The 17,156-nt window shown below is 39.6% G+C and overlaps 1 protein-coding gene across 1 annotated transcript in view; it reads right to left on the bottom strand.

Annotated features, from left to right (window-relative positions):
* LOC139952188 (uncharacterized) overlaps positions 1–10,515 on the bottom strand; it is a 67,256-nt gene extending 56,741 nt beyond the window's left edge. Inside the window, exons 1-8 of the mRNA XM_071951225.1 lie at positions 10,302–10,515; positions 9,239–9,382; positions 6,813–6,906; positions 6,057–6,198; positions 1,686–1,828; positions 1,242–1,369; positions 732–929; positions 317–516 (exon numbers count right to left, since the gene is read on the bottom strand). Coding sequence (XP_071807326.1) covers positions 317–516; positions 732–929; positions 1,242–1,369; positions 1,686–1,828; positions 6,057–6,198; positions 6,813–6,906; positions 9,239–9,304 — 971 coding nt within the window. The 5' untranslated portion in view covers positions 9,305–9,382; positions 10,302–10,515. The remainder of the gene's footprint in view (positions 1–316; positions 517–731; positions 930–1,241; positions 1,370–1,685; positions 1,829–6,056; positions 6,199–6,812; positions 6,907–9,238; positions 9,383–10,301) is intronic.
* Positions 10,516–17,156: the final 6,641 nt, after the last annotated feature.

The following is a 17,156-nucleotide window of genomic DNA, read 5'->3' as shown; positions in this document are numbered from 1 at the left end:
TCCAACATGGTTTATGGTAACATTATTGAATTAATCTTTCATATTCAGAATCACCACAACTCAAACAAAGGCAATTTTAGTGTTACTGATCAGCAAAGTGTAACTGGGTTATTTTATGTGCATTACAGAACACACAGAACCTACGGCTATATGTTCCATCCGAAGGACGAGGTGCTTCATAAATGGTTCTCATGATTCAAATACTTAGCTTCACTGTCTTAAAGTATATAAGCACTTTGAGACGCCTGTAAATAAAGTGCTATAATAAAGAATGAATCTTCTTATTTACTACTAAGACATCTAAAAAACAACCTACACATCAAGTTGATTTTCAAGATTCCCCAGCGCCAGCTTGGAAATAAGCTCCTGTACAACTGGAACCAGCCTCACTATTCCCAAAAGGTCAGGGAGTTGACCTAAATTACTCAGATTTTCCAACTGCTCCAAAAACACCTTGGTATTGTCAAGAAGCTCAGACCAGTCCGTCTCCCGTAGAGCTTTCAAGAACTCTGAAAACTGTAGAAAATAATGATTGAAAAAGAATGTTTGGTGTTGTATAAACCTTCAATATTAATGATATTATTAGTGTTTATGACAATGTAACATTGTTGCTCAAAACAATTCACTACAAGATAAAAATCAGCAGGGGCATTCTCAAGCAACCAAGCTAATCTGTTAGTGCTAAGCAAAGTCTGTGTGCTTAGCAACTCTTGTTAACATAATCACTTTACCTCAGTAATGAGATACGGAACATCCAGTTGCTTCTGCAGCTCCTCAACAATAATCGATATCTGTTGATCCTTGACATCACACAGCGCTTTGGATACAGCGCTAACATCCACGTCAGCTGGGAATGTGAGGATCTGACTGAGCTTTGTGGCATTGCAAGCAGTTCCCTTGAAGTCAATGAAACCTGTGACTTCCAACAGCTACAAGGAGGGCAGATGGACAATACAGTATAATTCACTCACAATATTACATTGATTTGGGGGCAAGAGTTTAAACCGTTTATTTCTAAATGGTTTCTACAGACTTGGTAATGAGAAGAAAAAAACATCATTGTTTAAATTCAGCAGGGCTCTTACTTGGGGGAAAAAACACTAGACTGCAAGACCAGAATCAAAATAAAATGAACAAACACTAAGAAAATCAGAGATCAGACTAAACAGGAAGAATATTGTGCCTGGCTCTAGCTCCGTGGGACCAAGTAATAAAATGAATAATGATATTTTGAGTTATACCTGATAGACATCCATCTGAGCATTAAGTAGAGCATCCACCACAGTGGCATCCAGTTCTCCTTCCTCAACGAGATATCGCTGAACGTCAGACGCATCATGAAAGAAATCTGCAACCCGATACTTCTTTTCTAGAAACACAAAACAGATTACAGATTATACAATATACATGCTATAATTGTTCAATCCAATCAAATTAATTTTATATTCAATGAAACAAAACCATCAGTGTCTAGTGTTTTTTTGTTTTTTCTTTCTAATTTGAGCTATCTACCCTAATCAACTGCCACATCTTTCATCAGTGAAAGCCATAAGTGAAAGCACCCTTGCCATACCTTGTGGTACCTTAGAAACCCCTGCCGGTTGTTGCTTTTGATTCATGGGTTTGTCATGGTACCCAGTGGTACCTAGTGGTGCCCAGTGATACCTCATTTACCCAATACTTACCTGTGAAGTTTGCCACAGCTTCAAAGTCAATCAAATCTCCCAGCTCAGCAAGAGGCTGGATGGTGTCGGGTAACTTTTTTAGTGATTCCACAGTTGTTCTGTTTTTCAAGATGGGCTCCAGACTATTAGATATCTGAGCAAGGCTGCAGAGATGAGAAAAAGAAGAAGACATTTTACGGATGCAGGAAATCACCTCAACACACCCTGCTTTGGGTTCAGAAATGATATTATAATATAATCTGCCTTTAATATAACGCTGTGAATCATACAGTATACTCAGAGTTCTTTCCTGAGTTCAGAGAAAAATAAATCCACAGCAAATCACTCGAGTGAGATTCGAACACACAACCTTTGCATTGCTTGAACAGGTGTCACCTAGCCCAAGTTGGACTCCTCCGTTGCATGCAACGTCTTACCTAGTCTAAGCTAGCCCGGTGGCTAGCCCAGGTTGGACTCCTCCGTTGCATGCAACGTCTTACCTAGTCTAAGCTAGCCCGGTGGCTAGCCCAGGTTGGACTCCTCCGTTGCATGCAACGTCTTACCTAGTCTAAGCTAGCCCGGTGGCTAGCCCAGGTTGGACTCCTCCGTTGCATGCAACGTCTTACCTAGTCTAAGCTAGCCCGGTGGCTAGCCCAGGTTGGACTCCTCCGTTGCATGCATTGTCTTACCTAGTCTAAGCTAGCCCGGTGGCTAGCCCAGGTTGGACTCCTCCGTTGCATGCAACGTCTTACCTGGTCTAAGCTAGCCCGGTGGCTAGCCCAGGTTGGACTCCTCCGTTGCATGCAATGTCTTACCTAGTCTAAGCTAGCCCGGTGGCTAGCCCAGGTTGGACTCCTCCGTTGCATGCAACGTCTTACCTAGTCTAAGCTAGCCCGGTGGCTAGCCCAGGTTGGACTCCTCCGTTGCATGCAACGTCTTACCTAGTCTAAGCTAGCCCGGTGGCTAGCCCAGGTTGGACTCCTCCGTTGCATGCAACGTCTTACCTGGTCTAAGCTAGCCCGGTGGCTTGCTAGAGGCAGTTGGAATCTATGTGATGGCAGCGGGTAATGCAATTTGATGCTTTTTGAATCAGAGACTTTTTACCTTTTATAATTATATCAATGTGTACAGTGTTAAATAATAATACTCAGTACATGTATATTACTACTCTAGTCTAGGTTAACCGAGTTGCACTGAAAATGAAATGCCAAAAGAGTCAGTCCCATTAATACTTCGAATGGGATTGAACGGGATCCCATAGTTTTAATTTGATTCAATTAAGTTCAATGGGATCCCCTGTCATGCCTGTGGTTCCTGAGAAAATCCCAGATTCAACACCAATCCCCATTTCCCATTTGATTCCCATTGGCATTTTTAACTATCCCATTCAAATTTTCGATGTGAATTTTTTCCTGGGATGGGAGTCAACGGTCAACGTCCGAATTTCATACATTATCACTTGCTTTTTAACTTAATTAAAGCAGTAAAAATTCTCAATTTGCTTTACGCCTATCAATTTAAACTGTTGACATTATTGAAAGCCTTGCTACTTTACTCCTATTCGTAACCAAGATAATTGTTTTATTTTAGTTGCGAACCCTCCTCCCGACGGCCGCAAGCCGGAGGGTTACGGGCCAGTTCGGACAGGTACAGGGCGAAATGGTCAATCCCGTACAATTTCGACAGCTAGCTAGTCAACAGATTTGCTCCATTTTTACCACTTTCGAAAATCACTCTAGGAACGCGAACTTGATCCTCAATGTTGAATGAATCCCTCCATATAACACTCAAAACACCATTGAGGAAATGTTTTGAAGAAAACGGACAAAAACTTACCAGATCCCGGTTTCGATTCGAGTGCCACCTCTTGCAATTTTGCATACTGTGTATACGCTGGGTCGCGCGTACCGACCGCCCGACGTGCGGGGTGCGGGGTTAAAAAAGAAAATTCACCCCCAGAATGTCTCTTAGTCTTATTATAGTTTTAAAAGTACTGTATTGAATTCTACTGTAGTGAATTATATAAGTTTATAATATATTTTAATTTTGAGACTCCGTAATCGCAAAATTACTGGAAAAGTCGAAGTTTGCTTACCTCTCTTCGAGTTGCAGACGACTTTTTTAACTTATGTACGCCAAACGTCATGCATGTTCGTCGATGTTCCGTCCTGTCCCAACTGTAGTTGGGACTTTGGTGTTACAGTTGAGACAGCCCAACTGTAGTTGGGACTGGAAACAGCTTGAGTGTTCATTTGGGACGGCCCAACTATAGTTGGGGTCCTAGTCTTTGCAAAAAACCTTCTCACAATTTTCCAAACGTGGAGGGCGCTATCATCGAAGAACCACTCTCAAGTTCGTTGAGCGGCAGAGCGGTGCGTGTCGTGAGAGCGGTTCGCAGATGATAGCGCCCTCTGATGGGAAAAATGAGCACAAGAAGGTCTTCAACAAAGACTAGTAGGACACTTACTGGAGCCCAGCTACAGTTGGGTGTCCCAACTGGAACATTCAAGTTGGGCCAGTTCCATAGTTCCAACCACAGTTGGGACAATATTGGGACAGAACATCGGCATGGGCATCGGCGTTCGTTTGCTAATGACAGCGCCCTCAGTTGACGAACATCAGTATAAAAAATAACTTAACCAACTTATACTGGTACCCGCCCGCAAGGATAAAGACAGGTGCTTGCTTTTAGAACCAACTAGTGATTTAATTGGATGAATGACAAGTACAGTGACATAAGCTTTCCATATCTGTACTTTGGTTGGTCGGAGTTGATGTGTGAGGAAAGCCCACAAACGTTACCTCGGACCAATCAAAACACAGATAGAAACATATGCAGTGACCACATGTGTGACGTGAATTAACTGTATGTGCACCATAGATACTACTCTATATTTTAGCATGTAAATGTTGATATGTATGTATAGTATAGAGTATTTGACTGTGAAAGGTGATGCCGTGTTCAAAACGGCGACAGCTACGGCTAGATCGCGCGCGTCTGCCTATTCTTCAACACTGGCAGGCCAACCGATAGCTCTGTAGCTGAAATCGCCGTTTCAGACACAGCCAAGTGTCTATCCTGACGTTCACGAGCCTTGAGGTGCGACGTCAGCTGACAGATGTTCAGGCAACTTCCATGCAAAATACTCACGTGCCGAATAATGCAGTATGATAAAGTTCGGTTAAAAATCGTTTAGAGGTTGATGTTTTAAAAGAGGGTAATGTTTTTTGTACAAACATTACGAAGGCCGACTATTTTGCTGTTCTGTAGCACAAAACATCGTCCTTCTCACAAAAGATGGTTGCGAAATTATAATAATATTGATGACCTAGATTGTTTTTAAAGTAATCATCGAAGCATGTTGATTTGTTAAAGAGTCATGTAGATCTACACAACAACAATTTCCCTATTTTTTAGGACGGTGTGTCGATTGTGGACGTAGGTAGGTCTAACAACGAATACTTTATAGCACAAAACCGAAAACAATTCCGTCAAAAATAATTGCCATTTCCCATAATAGTTCGCTGATCTGGTACACAAATAAAAACCAGATCCAGTCATTAAATCTATACACACTACAGTTTAAAATTTACACTAAGCGTTACTCGTCAAACATTCATGCACATTATTGGTCTCTGAACATTTATTGCTTTGTGTAAACTTTTCTATTGACCGTGGTATTATATTTATAACCTCCGGCAAATTCTTTCTAACAAAAGTCCTTTCTCATGGGAAAGTTTTGCCACACGGTCCAAATATCAATCAGAAACCATAAGCAATGCAGTTACTTTCCAATATTAACCCTACATTAACATCTCTGGGTTATGAAAAAATGAGTCTGACAAAGCATTTCCCGAGAATAATAATGAGCATCATTGTTACCACTCATCCATTTCCCGTAGAGACAGTCGAACAAACAATGTTTTCGTTCACTCTTTCACAGGCGCTTTCACAACCAGGCGTTTACAAGGGAACGTGCCCCCCCCCCCCTCATTTCCCCCAAGTGTCGAATCCCCCATGGTGCCGGCCCCGACGAAAAACATCCAGATAGGTCTACACTCAACAAGGGGGGAAAAGAAAGCAGCAATGCCCCCGTGACCCCCCCCCCCCCCCCCACACACACACACGACGAGGACCCAATACAACTTATCTTATGAAGATAATTCAGGCCATCGAATCGTGGAGGTCGCGAATTGAAACAGAACACAACATACTTTCAGGCCATCGTGGAGATCACGAATTTAAATATATTGATTTAGAAGACAACATTCTACTTTCAGGGTGTTTAAGTCTTTCATCTCAGGACATCATAATCCTGCACTATTAAATTACACAGGATCTCAACCTGTTATAAACTCCGTAGGGAGGGGTACGAGGATGTTGTACCTTACCTTGATCTTGCATACGGTGGGAGATCGTTTCCATTTCTTGTTACGTTCCCTCGTCCCCTACACGATGTGTCTAAATCACATGCTAACGATTGCATGAAGGGTACCATACCACGACTCGGCATTGCTTTGGCGTCATAGTAACCTACATAAAAGTTACAATAAGATGTTATCAATTTTTATGACACATTTTCAACATTTTTTATAGTCCGGACCGACGGAATTATGGCAATGAGGAGAATACATTTCTACATGGGTTTAATTGCCAATTAACTGCAAGCCGTAGGCCTACTGGTTTAATTAAATACAGCGCTGTATTAAAACGCGTGGGAAATGGCAATAGTCAAGGCCAGTCTGAAACGTTCTAATTGCTAAAAAAAGAAAATGAAAAGACTATAAAAAAGAGGTACTAAAGAGGGATTTTACTTTACACAGCCAATGTTTGTATTTGTTTTCATACAAGAATGGCGATAGAGCAATTCTTTCAAACAAACGATGAAAAACTATAACACCAATACAATTAAATGTATTTCTGTGTCACTGACAAGTATGATTGATTCAAGTCTGAAACCTTTATTTTACTTAAAAGGGAGGGGGCCTTTGGTGTGATAACTCCAAAAGTTGACGTAAAGAATTTAGTTGATTAAGAGCACAGGAGAGCTGTTGATATTTATTGTAAAACATTTTTAGGAGGAATAATAAAATTGTTCACCAAAGGTTTTTAAAAAGATAACTTGTTGTTTAATCAAATTTACTTACAGGATGGTTTTTGATTTGGCGGAAACTTAAGACGAATGATGGCAAAGCCAACGAATAGAACCACAGGTACTAGCAACAGTGTCAAAGTCAAGACCTAAAAAAAAGAAAGTTAAACAGAGCAGAGTTGTTGGCATCTCTCGATATTTGTTTTGTATATTTTCAATAAATTCATCTTTAAAAAGGGCATCATGATCGGAACGCCGGAGTCTGGTTTGCAGTTAGACGTGTTGCTTATATTTAAAGGTTGGACCATCATTTTGGTTTATGTCAACAGAATGCTAATTTACAGGCAACATTGTTAATACAGATTAATAATAAAAATCACTGTGCAGAACAAGTGTCTGCATGTTGAGAAAACAGTTAAACAGATTGTTGCTAAAACACTGCCACAGTAATATTTTCACAAAGAACATTAAATCCATCCACGTTTAGCAAGAGGTGGCACCTTATATCTGGTAGCAGCATTCTAAACGGATACCACGAGAAATTTCGTATTATCCATAAGTCCCCAGAAGGCGATCTTTGCATAGCTAAATTTGTCAAAACGATTTAATTCTAATTGGGGCATATTGACGAAGTGACTTCGCAGAATGCTTAGAGGTCTTTTATGAGTAGGTCTTGTCTTGTCTTGTCTTGTCTTGTATTTACTGCACAAACCGCCGCCACTGGGCTATAAACGTACAGACCCTCATGCATGCATGCTCCTACTCAAATTTTATAACAAGGAGTGACTTTTTTTATTATTATATTATTATAACTGGTTTATTGTAAAAAACATCTGCTTGTCGCAGTCCAGAGACTGAATTAAAATACAGATTTACATTTTTATATAAAATTTTTAAAAACAGAGGAGAAAATTTATACACAAGAAAAATTTAAAAATTAAGAGCATAGTCAAAAGAGACGTTATGAGAACTAAAATTAGATAAAACAAAAGCAATAAATATTTAACAAGCACACTAAACTAACAACCCAACTGAGACCAACCCCCCAACAAACAAACAAACAAACAAGCAAGCAAGCAAGCAAGCAAGCAAACAAACAAACAAACAAACAAACAAACAAACAAACAAACAAACAAACAAAACAAACAAACAGACAAACAGACAGACAGACAGACAGACAGACAGACAGACAGACAGACAAACAAACAAACAAACAAACAAACAAACAATCAAACAAACAATCAAACAAACAAACAAACAAACAAACAAACAAACAAACAAACAAACAAACAAGCAAACACTCAACCAGACAAACAAACACATAAAAAACACACTAACAAAAAACCAAACACACACACGCAAAAAGGAAAAAAAACTGGGAATAAAATCGATGGTAAAAATATGAAGCCTGCCAAAGTGTGTTACATGTTCAAAATACTGGTGAGGTAGGGAATGGGGCTAGACCTGTATCGGTTGGTTCTGCACCTAATACTAGACAAAGAGTCGGAATTCCTAAGGTTATTATTCCTTGCAGGAGGCAGCCACTCTCTATGCTTGCTTGAGGACAGGAGCGAATTACCAAAGTTCAAAGAGAGCTGTTCAAGTCTTTCAGTGAGGGGCGGAATGTTAAGCACCACACAAATATCAGCATAAGATTTAAATTTACAAAAATCCCAAGTAAGTATGATACGGAATGCCTTTCGTTGCATTTTCTCGAGGACTTCAAATCATTAGCGTCATGGGATGATTTAACTTGTGGCGGGAGTGAGTTCCAGATTGGTATAGTTCTTGAATACAAGGAGTAACGGTAGCACTCTTTGTTTGATGAGATGGTGTTATAATTTAGGGTCTGATTTTGACGAGCATCCCGATCGACACCCCCCCCCCCATTCAAGAGTGCTTCGAGGGAACATCATAACATATCATAACATTTCATTTGTGTCAATGATTGGATATTGCTTGGGAATGTACACATTTTCAATTAAATCTATCAATATACAAACTGAACATATTATTCGGTAATTCTAACACGTTTAGTGCTCCGAGCTAAGTCGCCCATTATAGACCTGATATTTGATTTTTATAATGGGGATTATGATTGGTGTTTTGTTTGCAACTGCACCGGATCGATACCCTTTGTTTGTTCTCTATTGCTACGTGTAAAATTAACATATGAACGTCCCTTGGAAATAGTTTCAGCCCAATGGATTTGCAAAAGGGAAAATAACAAAGCTGATTTGAGGATGGTAGGATATGGCTTAACTTATAAGCAATGCTTTATCGCTCTGCCTTTTCACAGATTAAATTCAAATTTTTGCGTGTAAAGAAAAACTATTTTTCCCCCGTAACGTCGAGCGAAGTGTCTTCTAACCAACTCCTTTTGATTTGTGTTTTACTAAACGTTTTCCCTTTGAATCACTGACAATTATAACCTTCTAGGTGGGATGGATGTCGCACTATTCAATATTGGCCCCTACTTACCGGTGACCTAATTCGTAGCTTGAGGTTTTTCTTTAGGAGCAGCCCCAACTGCCCACATACCCCCATGGTGTCTGACCACCTATCTATCACCCCTAGTGTCTCGTCTCTCCTCAGATGCAGAAACAAACGTAGCAATTAACAATCCTGAGAAAGAAATGAAAAGTACATTACAATTTTAGATACAACATTCCAATGACTCACGCAGAGATACATTTTACGAGGACGATGAGTGATGGGGCAAATGTGAGAGTTGTCCTGCTTTGCATGGGCGGTGGTTTTTAGTTGGGCCAGGGCAAGGCGATAGCGGTGTTTCTGGTTGCATTTATGAACCACGGCCAAATTTCATATAGCTTTTAAGCAGAACAAAACAAACGGAAGCTTTGTGACATTTCGGCTGGTAGTTTCTGTTAAGCACGATTTTTCGGTGCTTAGCAAGTTTTATGCTTACAGGTTTTTGGGCACAGGTTGCCTTGCACACCCCGGCCGCGAAAGGTATATACCGGCCGGCTACTGTTTTAGTGGTGGAGAAACTGAACAATAACAATGGAAACTGACCCAAAAACGGCATTCTAATACTACAAACCATTATTTGTATTGATGAATTCAACTTAAGGGGTCCGCATATTGCCTTTGCTAAGTAATAAACTATGAAACGTTGTACTAATTTGTTAAATCATTCATAACATAGTCATGTTATGAATGATTTTTCAAATTGAAATAACAGATCCACCAAAAATTACATCTACAACTATGGAGCGACACTATTCTCAGAGAAGAACAACAGACACGACAATACGAGACAAAAAGAAACAACATTAATTTATGCATCGGCTCTGTTTACCGCGGAATTGTGTCCCAAATGTGGCCTTATTAAAGCACTACTCGCCGTGTAAAAGCACATAATTCCGCGGCAATGGGCCGTGGTTGAAGCCGGAACCCTGAAGGTGCCGGTTCGGTGGGACCTTGTCTTGGTCTGGCAAAGCTATATATATATACATTATATACACAATTATATACACAATGTTAAGTCATTTTAAAATTCAAAAAATCATCAAAGAATTACCTTTAAACTGCGCATATCAAGTGAGACTCAGGTTTCTTTAAAAGACCGCAACTGATAATTCCCCAAACCTATTAAGCCTAAAATGCCCTTGCGTTTCGAGCACCAAGTCTCTCGAAGGCCAATGATGTTGTACTAGTGCAGCAGAGCGCTGCTCAGCATCATCTACAACGGTTGGGAAAAACACTTCAAGCTTGCAGTTTCTCATCCAACCACATCCAGGCACATGACAATCATGGCCAACACTGAGTTTCAAAATAAGAGACGCGTAATTTATGTATGTATCACGGACATACGTGTTCTTCGTATTCAAATAAGCTGCGTTGAGTATTCATAAGACTAGCTAGGTGACGTTTAAAAGACGTCATCACATAACTCATAAACTACTCCCAATAACGCAACGATCACGTGCCACTGAGTTTGCTCTACTTACAAAGAGAAAAACTCTGGGGGAAAAAAACCATGGGGTGGGATTGGGGCTGAATAGAGGTACCCATGCATGCGTGCAGTATCGGTACCATGACCACGAGGTACCCATTTCAGGGCGTCATCTGGGCTGAAAAGAAATTTTGCTGAACCTGCTCCACGTACATAGCGCACAATGAACATGCTGTGTGACTCAATTTCACCCGCTTATGACGAAAAGTCCACATCGCTTTTCCTTGCACGAAAAATTCGGGTGGGACACATCAGTGGAAATTTTGACACGAGTACGTTTATAGTATTGACCAAAATAATGGTTCACTGGTATTTGCTCCACATCAATGGTGAACTTCCAAAATAAATATCAAATTAACAAAAAACCTTCACTGTTTTGTCCAAAACACGTTACGCGCTCGGTGTTCAAACATCTCATGACTGTTCATCAATGGATGGCCCTTCCGATACTGCTAAACTTAAGTTCCGAAAAGGTAGCACTACACTAAATACGCAAACATTCCTGCACCAAACTAATTATAACTTGTAAACCAATACGTCCTTTTGACTTCCAATCAGAACTTAATGACAATACAAACTTTTGGTTACAGGCCTAGAGCAGCTTTCGACAAGAGGCCTCCATAAGCATTGCGAAGTAATGAGTTATGTGAAAAGATATCAGATTTTATGTCCCAAAATTGGAACCTGAGAAACGTTACTGTCAGTAGCATTCATCAGATTTCAGACTATTTTCGCCCTTTTACGGATTATTCTTCCTGCGTCACAGCATTCGCTCCGGATTTTCGGCAACATCTATACAACAACAATTTGCATTTTAGTTTTATTGTATACATCTACATTTATATAGGATTAAAGGGCTTCCAAAAACCAAAGGTTCGGTTTCCTATAAATGCTACCTATTTCGAGAGCTACATACGACCATTGAATTGGAACCATGCACACAGCATTTAAAAGAGTAATCGAACTCTCCACAAGAGCAGCAATTGGTTTTTTGTTCGTTTAAAGAGATCATAGAATCAGCCAACCCCCCTGAACAATATTGTTAAGATACAAGTAAAGAATAAAGTGTCTCAAGAAGTCGCATGGGCTGTGTGTGTGTTGGGGGGGGGGGTGGGGTTATCTAATTGTTTCGACATCCTACACGAGGATGTAGGATGTCGAAACAATTAGATAACCCCCCCACCCCGTATACGACTGTTTAGTTTTTCAAGCATAGCGTTTTGAACTAAGAACAAATGAGTTTTTGTGCCCTGATGATAAACATTCCTTACATTTGCTCTTTGGATGGTGTGTGCATCACTGATGGATGTAAAGTACTCTTCAAATCACACTGATTTTAATGTAAATCGTCAAATGCACACTTCCTGCACGTCACGCACCCCACGTTGTGGAAGCGGAACTTTGAGCTAGAAAGCAAAAACAACAAAACTATATTCTTTTGTCCACGCTGAGCTATTCTCATGATTTCACAATTGAAGTCTGTGGTTCATTAAATTTGGACAAAACACGTACATTGCTCACAATTTTTGGCCTTCAGCTCAGCGATTAAACTTGCCAAAGTTCCCTCACAAGAGCTTTATACAAAGTCAATGTCGTGAATGAAAGTTACCATAATTATATCATATCGTTAAATATGTTTAAGCAATTAATGAAAATGCAACATGTGCAGGTCAGGGTATAAAATAATAATCATCCAACATTTCCCTGTAAACGCATTCTGTTTGGATACGCCCTGTAAGCGCCAATGACAGGAGCACAACGTCAAATTGAGCACGAAAGAGTTACATAAACGCAGTTATACCTTCCTACATAATGTTGTTTCTTACAGCTCCCCAGTGAGGCATGTTTTTCGAACCACAGCACAAGGACAGTGCAATACTAACATTCCTCCTGCCAAATACATTATTATGGTAGTTCATTACCCCCCTGTAGGATTCATATTACAGTGGTCTGACTGATATGCTCCGCATTGAAGCATTTTATATAGACCAATAATCAAGCATGAAGCCAGTTGAAGATGGCATATTCTTGTTATTATGCATAATGAGGTTAATATTCAGATGACCTATAATTTCATTCACATAGAAGAATATTGCGGAATTACATCGGCCTAGTTGAACGCACTAGACCTTCTCCATGATGCGGCCATCTTGACTTTATCCCATTCAAATAAATGTAACCAAACCGAGGCTGGAAGGAGAAATAGTGTGGTTCATTTTTGTATGATGAATATTAGCGTCCATTACTTTTATCGGAACGCAGGAAGCATGACCAAGATGGTCGCAAAATTATTAAGGTCTATGATGTGCGCATAAGGTACGTTTCATTTTCAAATAACTCGTAGGAAAAAAAAGAATAAAAAATATAGCACTGCAGTGCTGCACCAAGCGAAATGTAAAGTACTTGTAGCATGTCTAATAACGAGAGAAATAAGAATTTGTATTATGCTAAACCTTCCATGGGAACTCTGAATCGCATTGTGTGCCAGTCGAGTAAATCATTCATCGTAACAAGGTTGGAATTAAGGTTAACACATGCAGTATTGCCTCAAGCAACATCTCGTGTTTTCCTTCGAGGAAAGTTTGGTTCAAATAGAAAATAAAACTCAACGAATCAAATGAGCCATGGACAAGTCGAGAAAACTTGTTGCTAACAGAAGCGCGTTTTTGACCTTCAAACTAACTCGCGATTTTGTTTTTCTGTCATCTTACACACAATGTAATCGAACAGAGCGCCAAGGGAGCTTTACACGATAATTGTTCATTCGCTTATCGATTAGCACCTAGTCCAACCAGTTGTCTTAAATAGCGTTCTTCATCTGTCTTTAGCTTCTTTAAGGAGCCACTTTGTACTTCGTGGCCCCCGGGGCTGGATTCATTTTATCAAGATGTTTTCATTCAAGATGTTTTCATCAACAGTTTTATAAATTTATTTGGTTGACCCTTTCCAGAGCATTGGCAAGGGGGTATTTTTGGTACGTAGTTGAAGTCATGGTGGGCAAGTAGAAAATCGAGCGTGAAATAAACGTTTTAAAATAATTATTCACTTTATGCGTAACTTGCAAATTCTCGTGAATAAAAATTTGCATAATGTAAATAATTATTCTAAAACGTTTACTTCACGTCCGATTTCTGCTAACTACTTGCACACCATGACTTCAACTACGTCCCCAAAATACCGCTTGGCCAATTTCGCAACTGATCAAATACTTTATAACAAAATTAATACTAGGCCTAGTGTGATGTGAAAAATCTTGATTAGATTCATCCATCCCCGGGAGCCACGAAGCACAAAGTGGCCCCCTAAAGAAGCTAAAGACAGATGAAACTATGGCACTGGGTACAAATTTACAAGCGAATTATCCATTATTTAAAGTACCTCTACGCAAAAACATTCATACCGCCCTCTACAACGGTTTCATTATAAAAGTTACTGTTTGAGCCGGCAATAAACCATCCCCTTAATTTAATAACGTTGATGTCACCAATCAAACCCATATTTCCCGCGATTAAATTTGCTTCAAATTTATCTGGCTTTACACTACGTTTATATTCCTACCAACCCTCACCAAACTTTTTACCTTGTACCTTATTCATGATTTCATAGAAAAAAGGGTCAATATCTTGACTGATTGTTTAAGTAAAGACTTACAAAAATAAATATGAAAACATTTATCTAGCGTGTACTTTCACTGGTTCCGAAATTGCAAGTGTCGTATTATTTTACGCAACCTGTGTAAAAAAAAAATTATGTGTGTACAGACTACTGAAAAAGACCTATAAAATTGCATTGCGAAAGTGAAAGTCAAAAATCGGTCTATTACAGACAATAGAAACAGAGAATTGCGTGCAACTCAGTGTTCTTCTTTTATCTAATGGGTTACAAACAAGTAACTTGCAAGAAGTATACACTCAGCTCAGATAAAAAGAGAATGCAATGTCAAATTAAAACTTGGCCTACATTTTCACTTTTTCACATGATCCAATGCACGAGAGACCATAGCGAATTAACATGCAGACGATAAAACTAGAAAATGCACTTTAGGTTCTGATTATATAAAAGAATGATTTAAATACAATTTCCTACCCACAACTTGCAAGCTTATACCCATCTATTTCCTGAGCTCCATTTATACGCTTTCAGAATAATGTAATAATAATTGTAGACTTGTAGTATGTTTAAGTTCCTAATAAAACAGCAAGTTGTAGAAAATTGTTGAAAATGTTTGCACTCACCTCAAAATGGCGTGTTCACACCGCCGCCTTCTTGCCAGTCGCACAGTAATGCGATCCTGCCACACCACTGGCACAAATACTTTACCTACAAGGTGACGGGTTCATCCAGGTTCACACAGTACACACTGCCAAAAAGACCGGTGTTGGTGTACCAAGTGGTACGGTGAGAGCCGTCACTCGACCCAAAAGAAAATAATAATAATAATAATAATAATAATGATAATTATAATAATAATAAGACTTGTAATGCGCACATATCCACCCTGCTGGGTGTTCAAGGGCCGTCACTCGACCCAAAAGCAAAGTCGATCGACCGTTTGGATTTCCATTTGATCCCGCGTGCCGACTAGAGTTTCGCCAACCACAATATATCTTGTGCCGTTTGCATTGAACTAAATACACACAATCTTAGTTGCTGGGTATGTTCGCAGCAGTCCAAACAACGTCAAATCAAAAAGTACACCCCCAGGCATCCAGGCTGTCTGCAACCAGTAGGCCCATGTAGGTAGGTCCCCCTCTCCCTATAGGAACTCAGACTGTGGTGACATTGGCATAAAACATGTGTAAAAGGCTCGCGAGACACCATAGTGTTACGTAAGTATAAACAAGCCAAAGGCAACATAAAATCGATGAAGAAATGGGAAAGATCAGTGGCACATTATTCCAAAGTTGTCATTTTGACGACGATCGTGAAGCCACATGGCCGAATTGTCAGCTCAGAATACAGCAAGATTTCCGCTGCATCATATACATACATTGAGGGTTAGGTAGGACGTCCTTCAGTGTATTCATTCAAAGAAAGGAGAGATATTGTTAAATCAAATTAAAAAAATTAAAAATGGTAGAATAAAGCGAGACAGTTTTCTAAGAACAAACTCTACCTGGTAGATACACACATGGTGTTACCGCAAACCTATATTGATAACTCACCATGCAATGCCTCAAATTCTATAAATTAATAACTGTCTGCAAAATGAGACGCTATAATATACGAAAGCCAAAACAATAGGCCCTATACAGAACACACACAAAGGGATAAAAACTTTAGTTTACATAAATCACAATTATATCATTAACAACACATACGACACTGTCTTAAAACATTCATTAATAATTGGGGTTTTAGTTCGTCGATGAGGGCATACTCCATACTACAAATTCACTTTTAAAAGTTTGTTGACCCATAGCAGTTGTCTAGTCGATCAATATTTTCGCCAGCATCGACCTGGCTTTTATACGAAAGTGTGTTCAAAGGTCTTTTAAAGATTGTGCATTATGGATGGGCTCAAGGACACTAGGGAGTACCAGACTAGAAAGAAAAGAATCACGTGACACCAAGTAAAGAATGTCATACCCACAGGTACTTTTAATAAGGTTGTGGGGTCATGCAACATAATAGATTGCGAAAATAGACTTATCTATCTCAACCTGTTGCTTCTGTTTTCAACTTTTGAAGAGATTTGGTAAATTCAGGCTATAAAGTTTGTTATATTTAGCTTGGAAAAGTGGATAAGTGCATCACGAAAACTGGAAGAAGAGTCGGGGGTGTGAGAGGGTCTGAGGAAAAATAAATCCAAGCGGCTGACCGTAAATAGGTTGTGTGTAAAAAACACCTCGCCAAAATCGCCACCATTGTGCGAGCATAACTCGTGCTCTAGTTCGCAAATAAAGGGCTCAATGTAAACCACTTTCATTTTGCGTCTTTATTCTTTCTATTGAGGCCCGACATTTCATGAGCCCAGCACCTGAACAAAAAGAACAAAATGGCCGTGTACAATTCTGTCAATCAGTCGATCGTTAAAGGGAGGGTATATCTTTGGTAATTACTCCAAAAACTCACGACCATCATTAGTTGGCAAAGAGCACTGTAGAGTTGTTGCCATTATAAATTGTAAGAATTAACACCTTTTGAGGCATTTTGAAAAACAGGTAAATTTTTTTCACCAACAAATAGAAATCTGAGAAGGCTCAGGCGGCTATGAGGCCCTTTCCAAGCGCCTTATAGTGAAAGCACACAATAATATTATGCAATACATAATAAGGGTTTTGTTTCCTTTCATTATTTTCTTGCAACTTCGATGACCAATTGAGCCCAAATTGCCACAGGTTTGGTTTTGAGTGCATGATGTTGGAGGATACTGGTCTTTGACAATTACCAGAAGTATACCCTGCCTTTAATGTTACG

The sequence above is a fragment of the Asterias amurensis genome, chromosome 20, assembly GCF_032118995.1.
Source record: "Asterias amurensis chromosome 20, ASM3211899v1".
In the NCBI taxonomy this organism is placed as follows: Eukaryota; Metazoa; Echinodermata; class Asteroidea; order Forcipulatida; family Asteriidae; genus Asterias; species Asterias amurensis.
The sequence above is the reverse complement of the archived record's forward strand: the minus strand, read 5'-3'. Positions and strand labels throughout refer to the sequence as shown.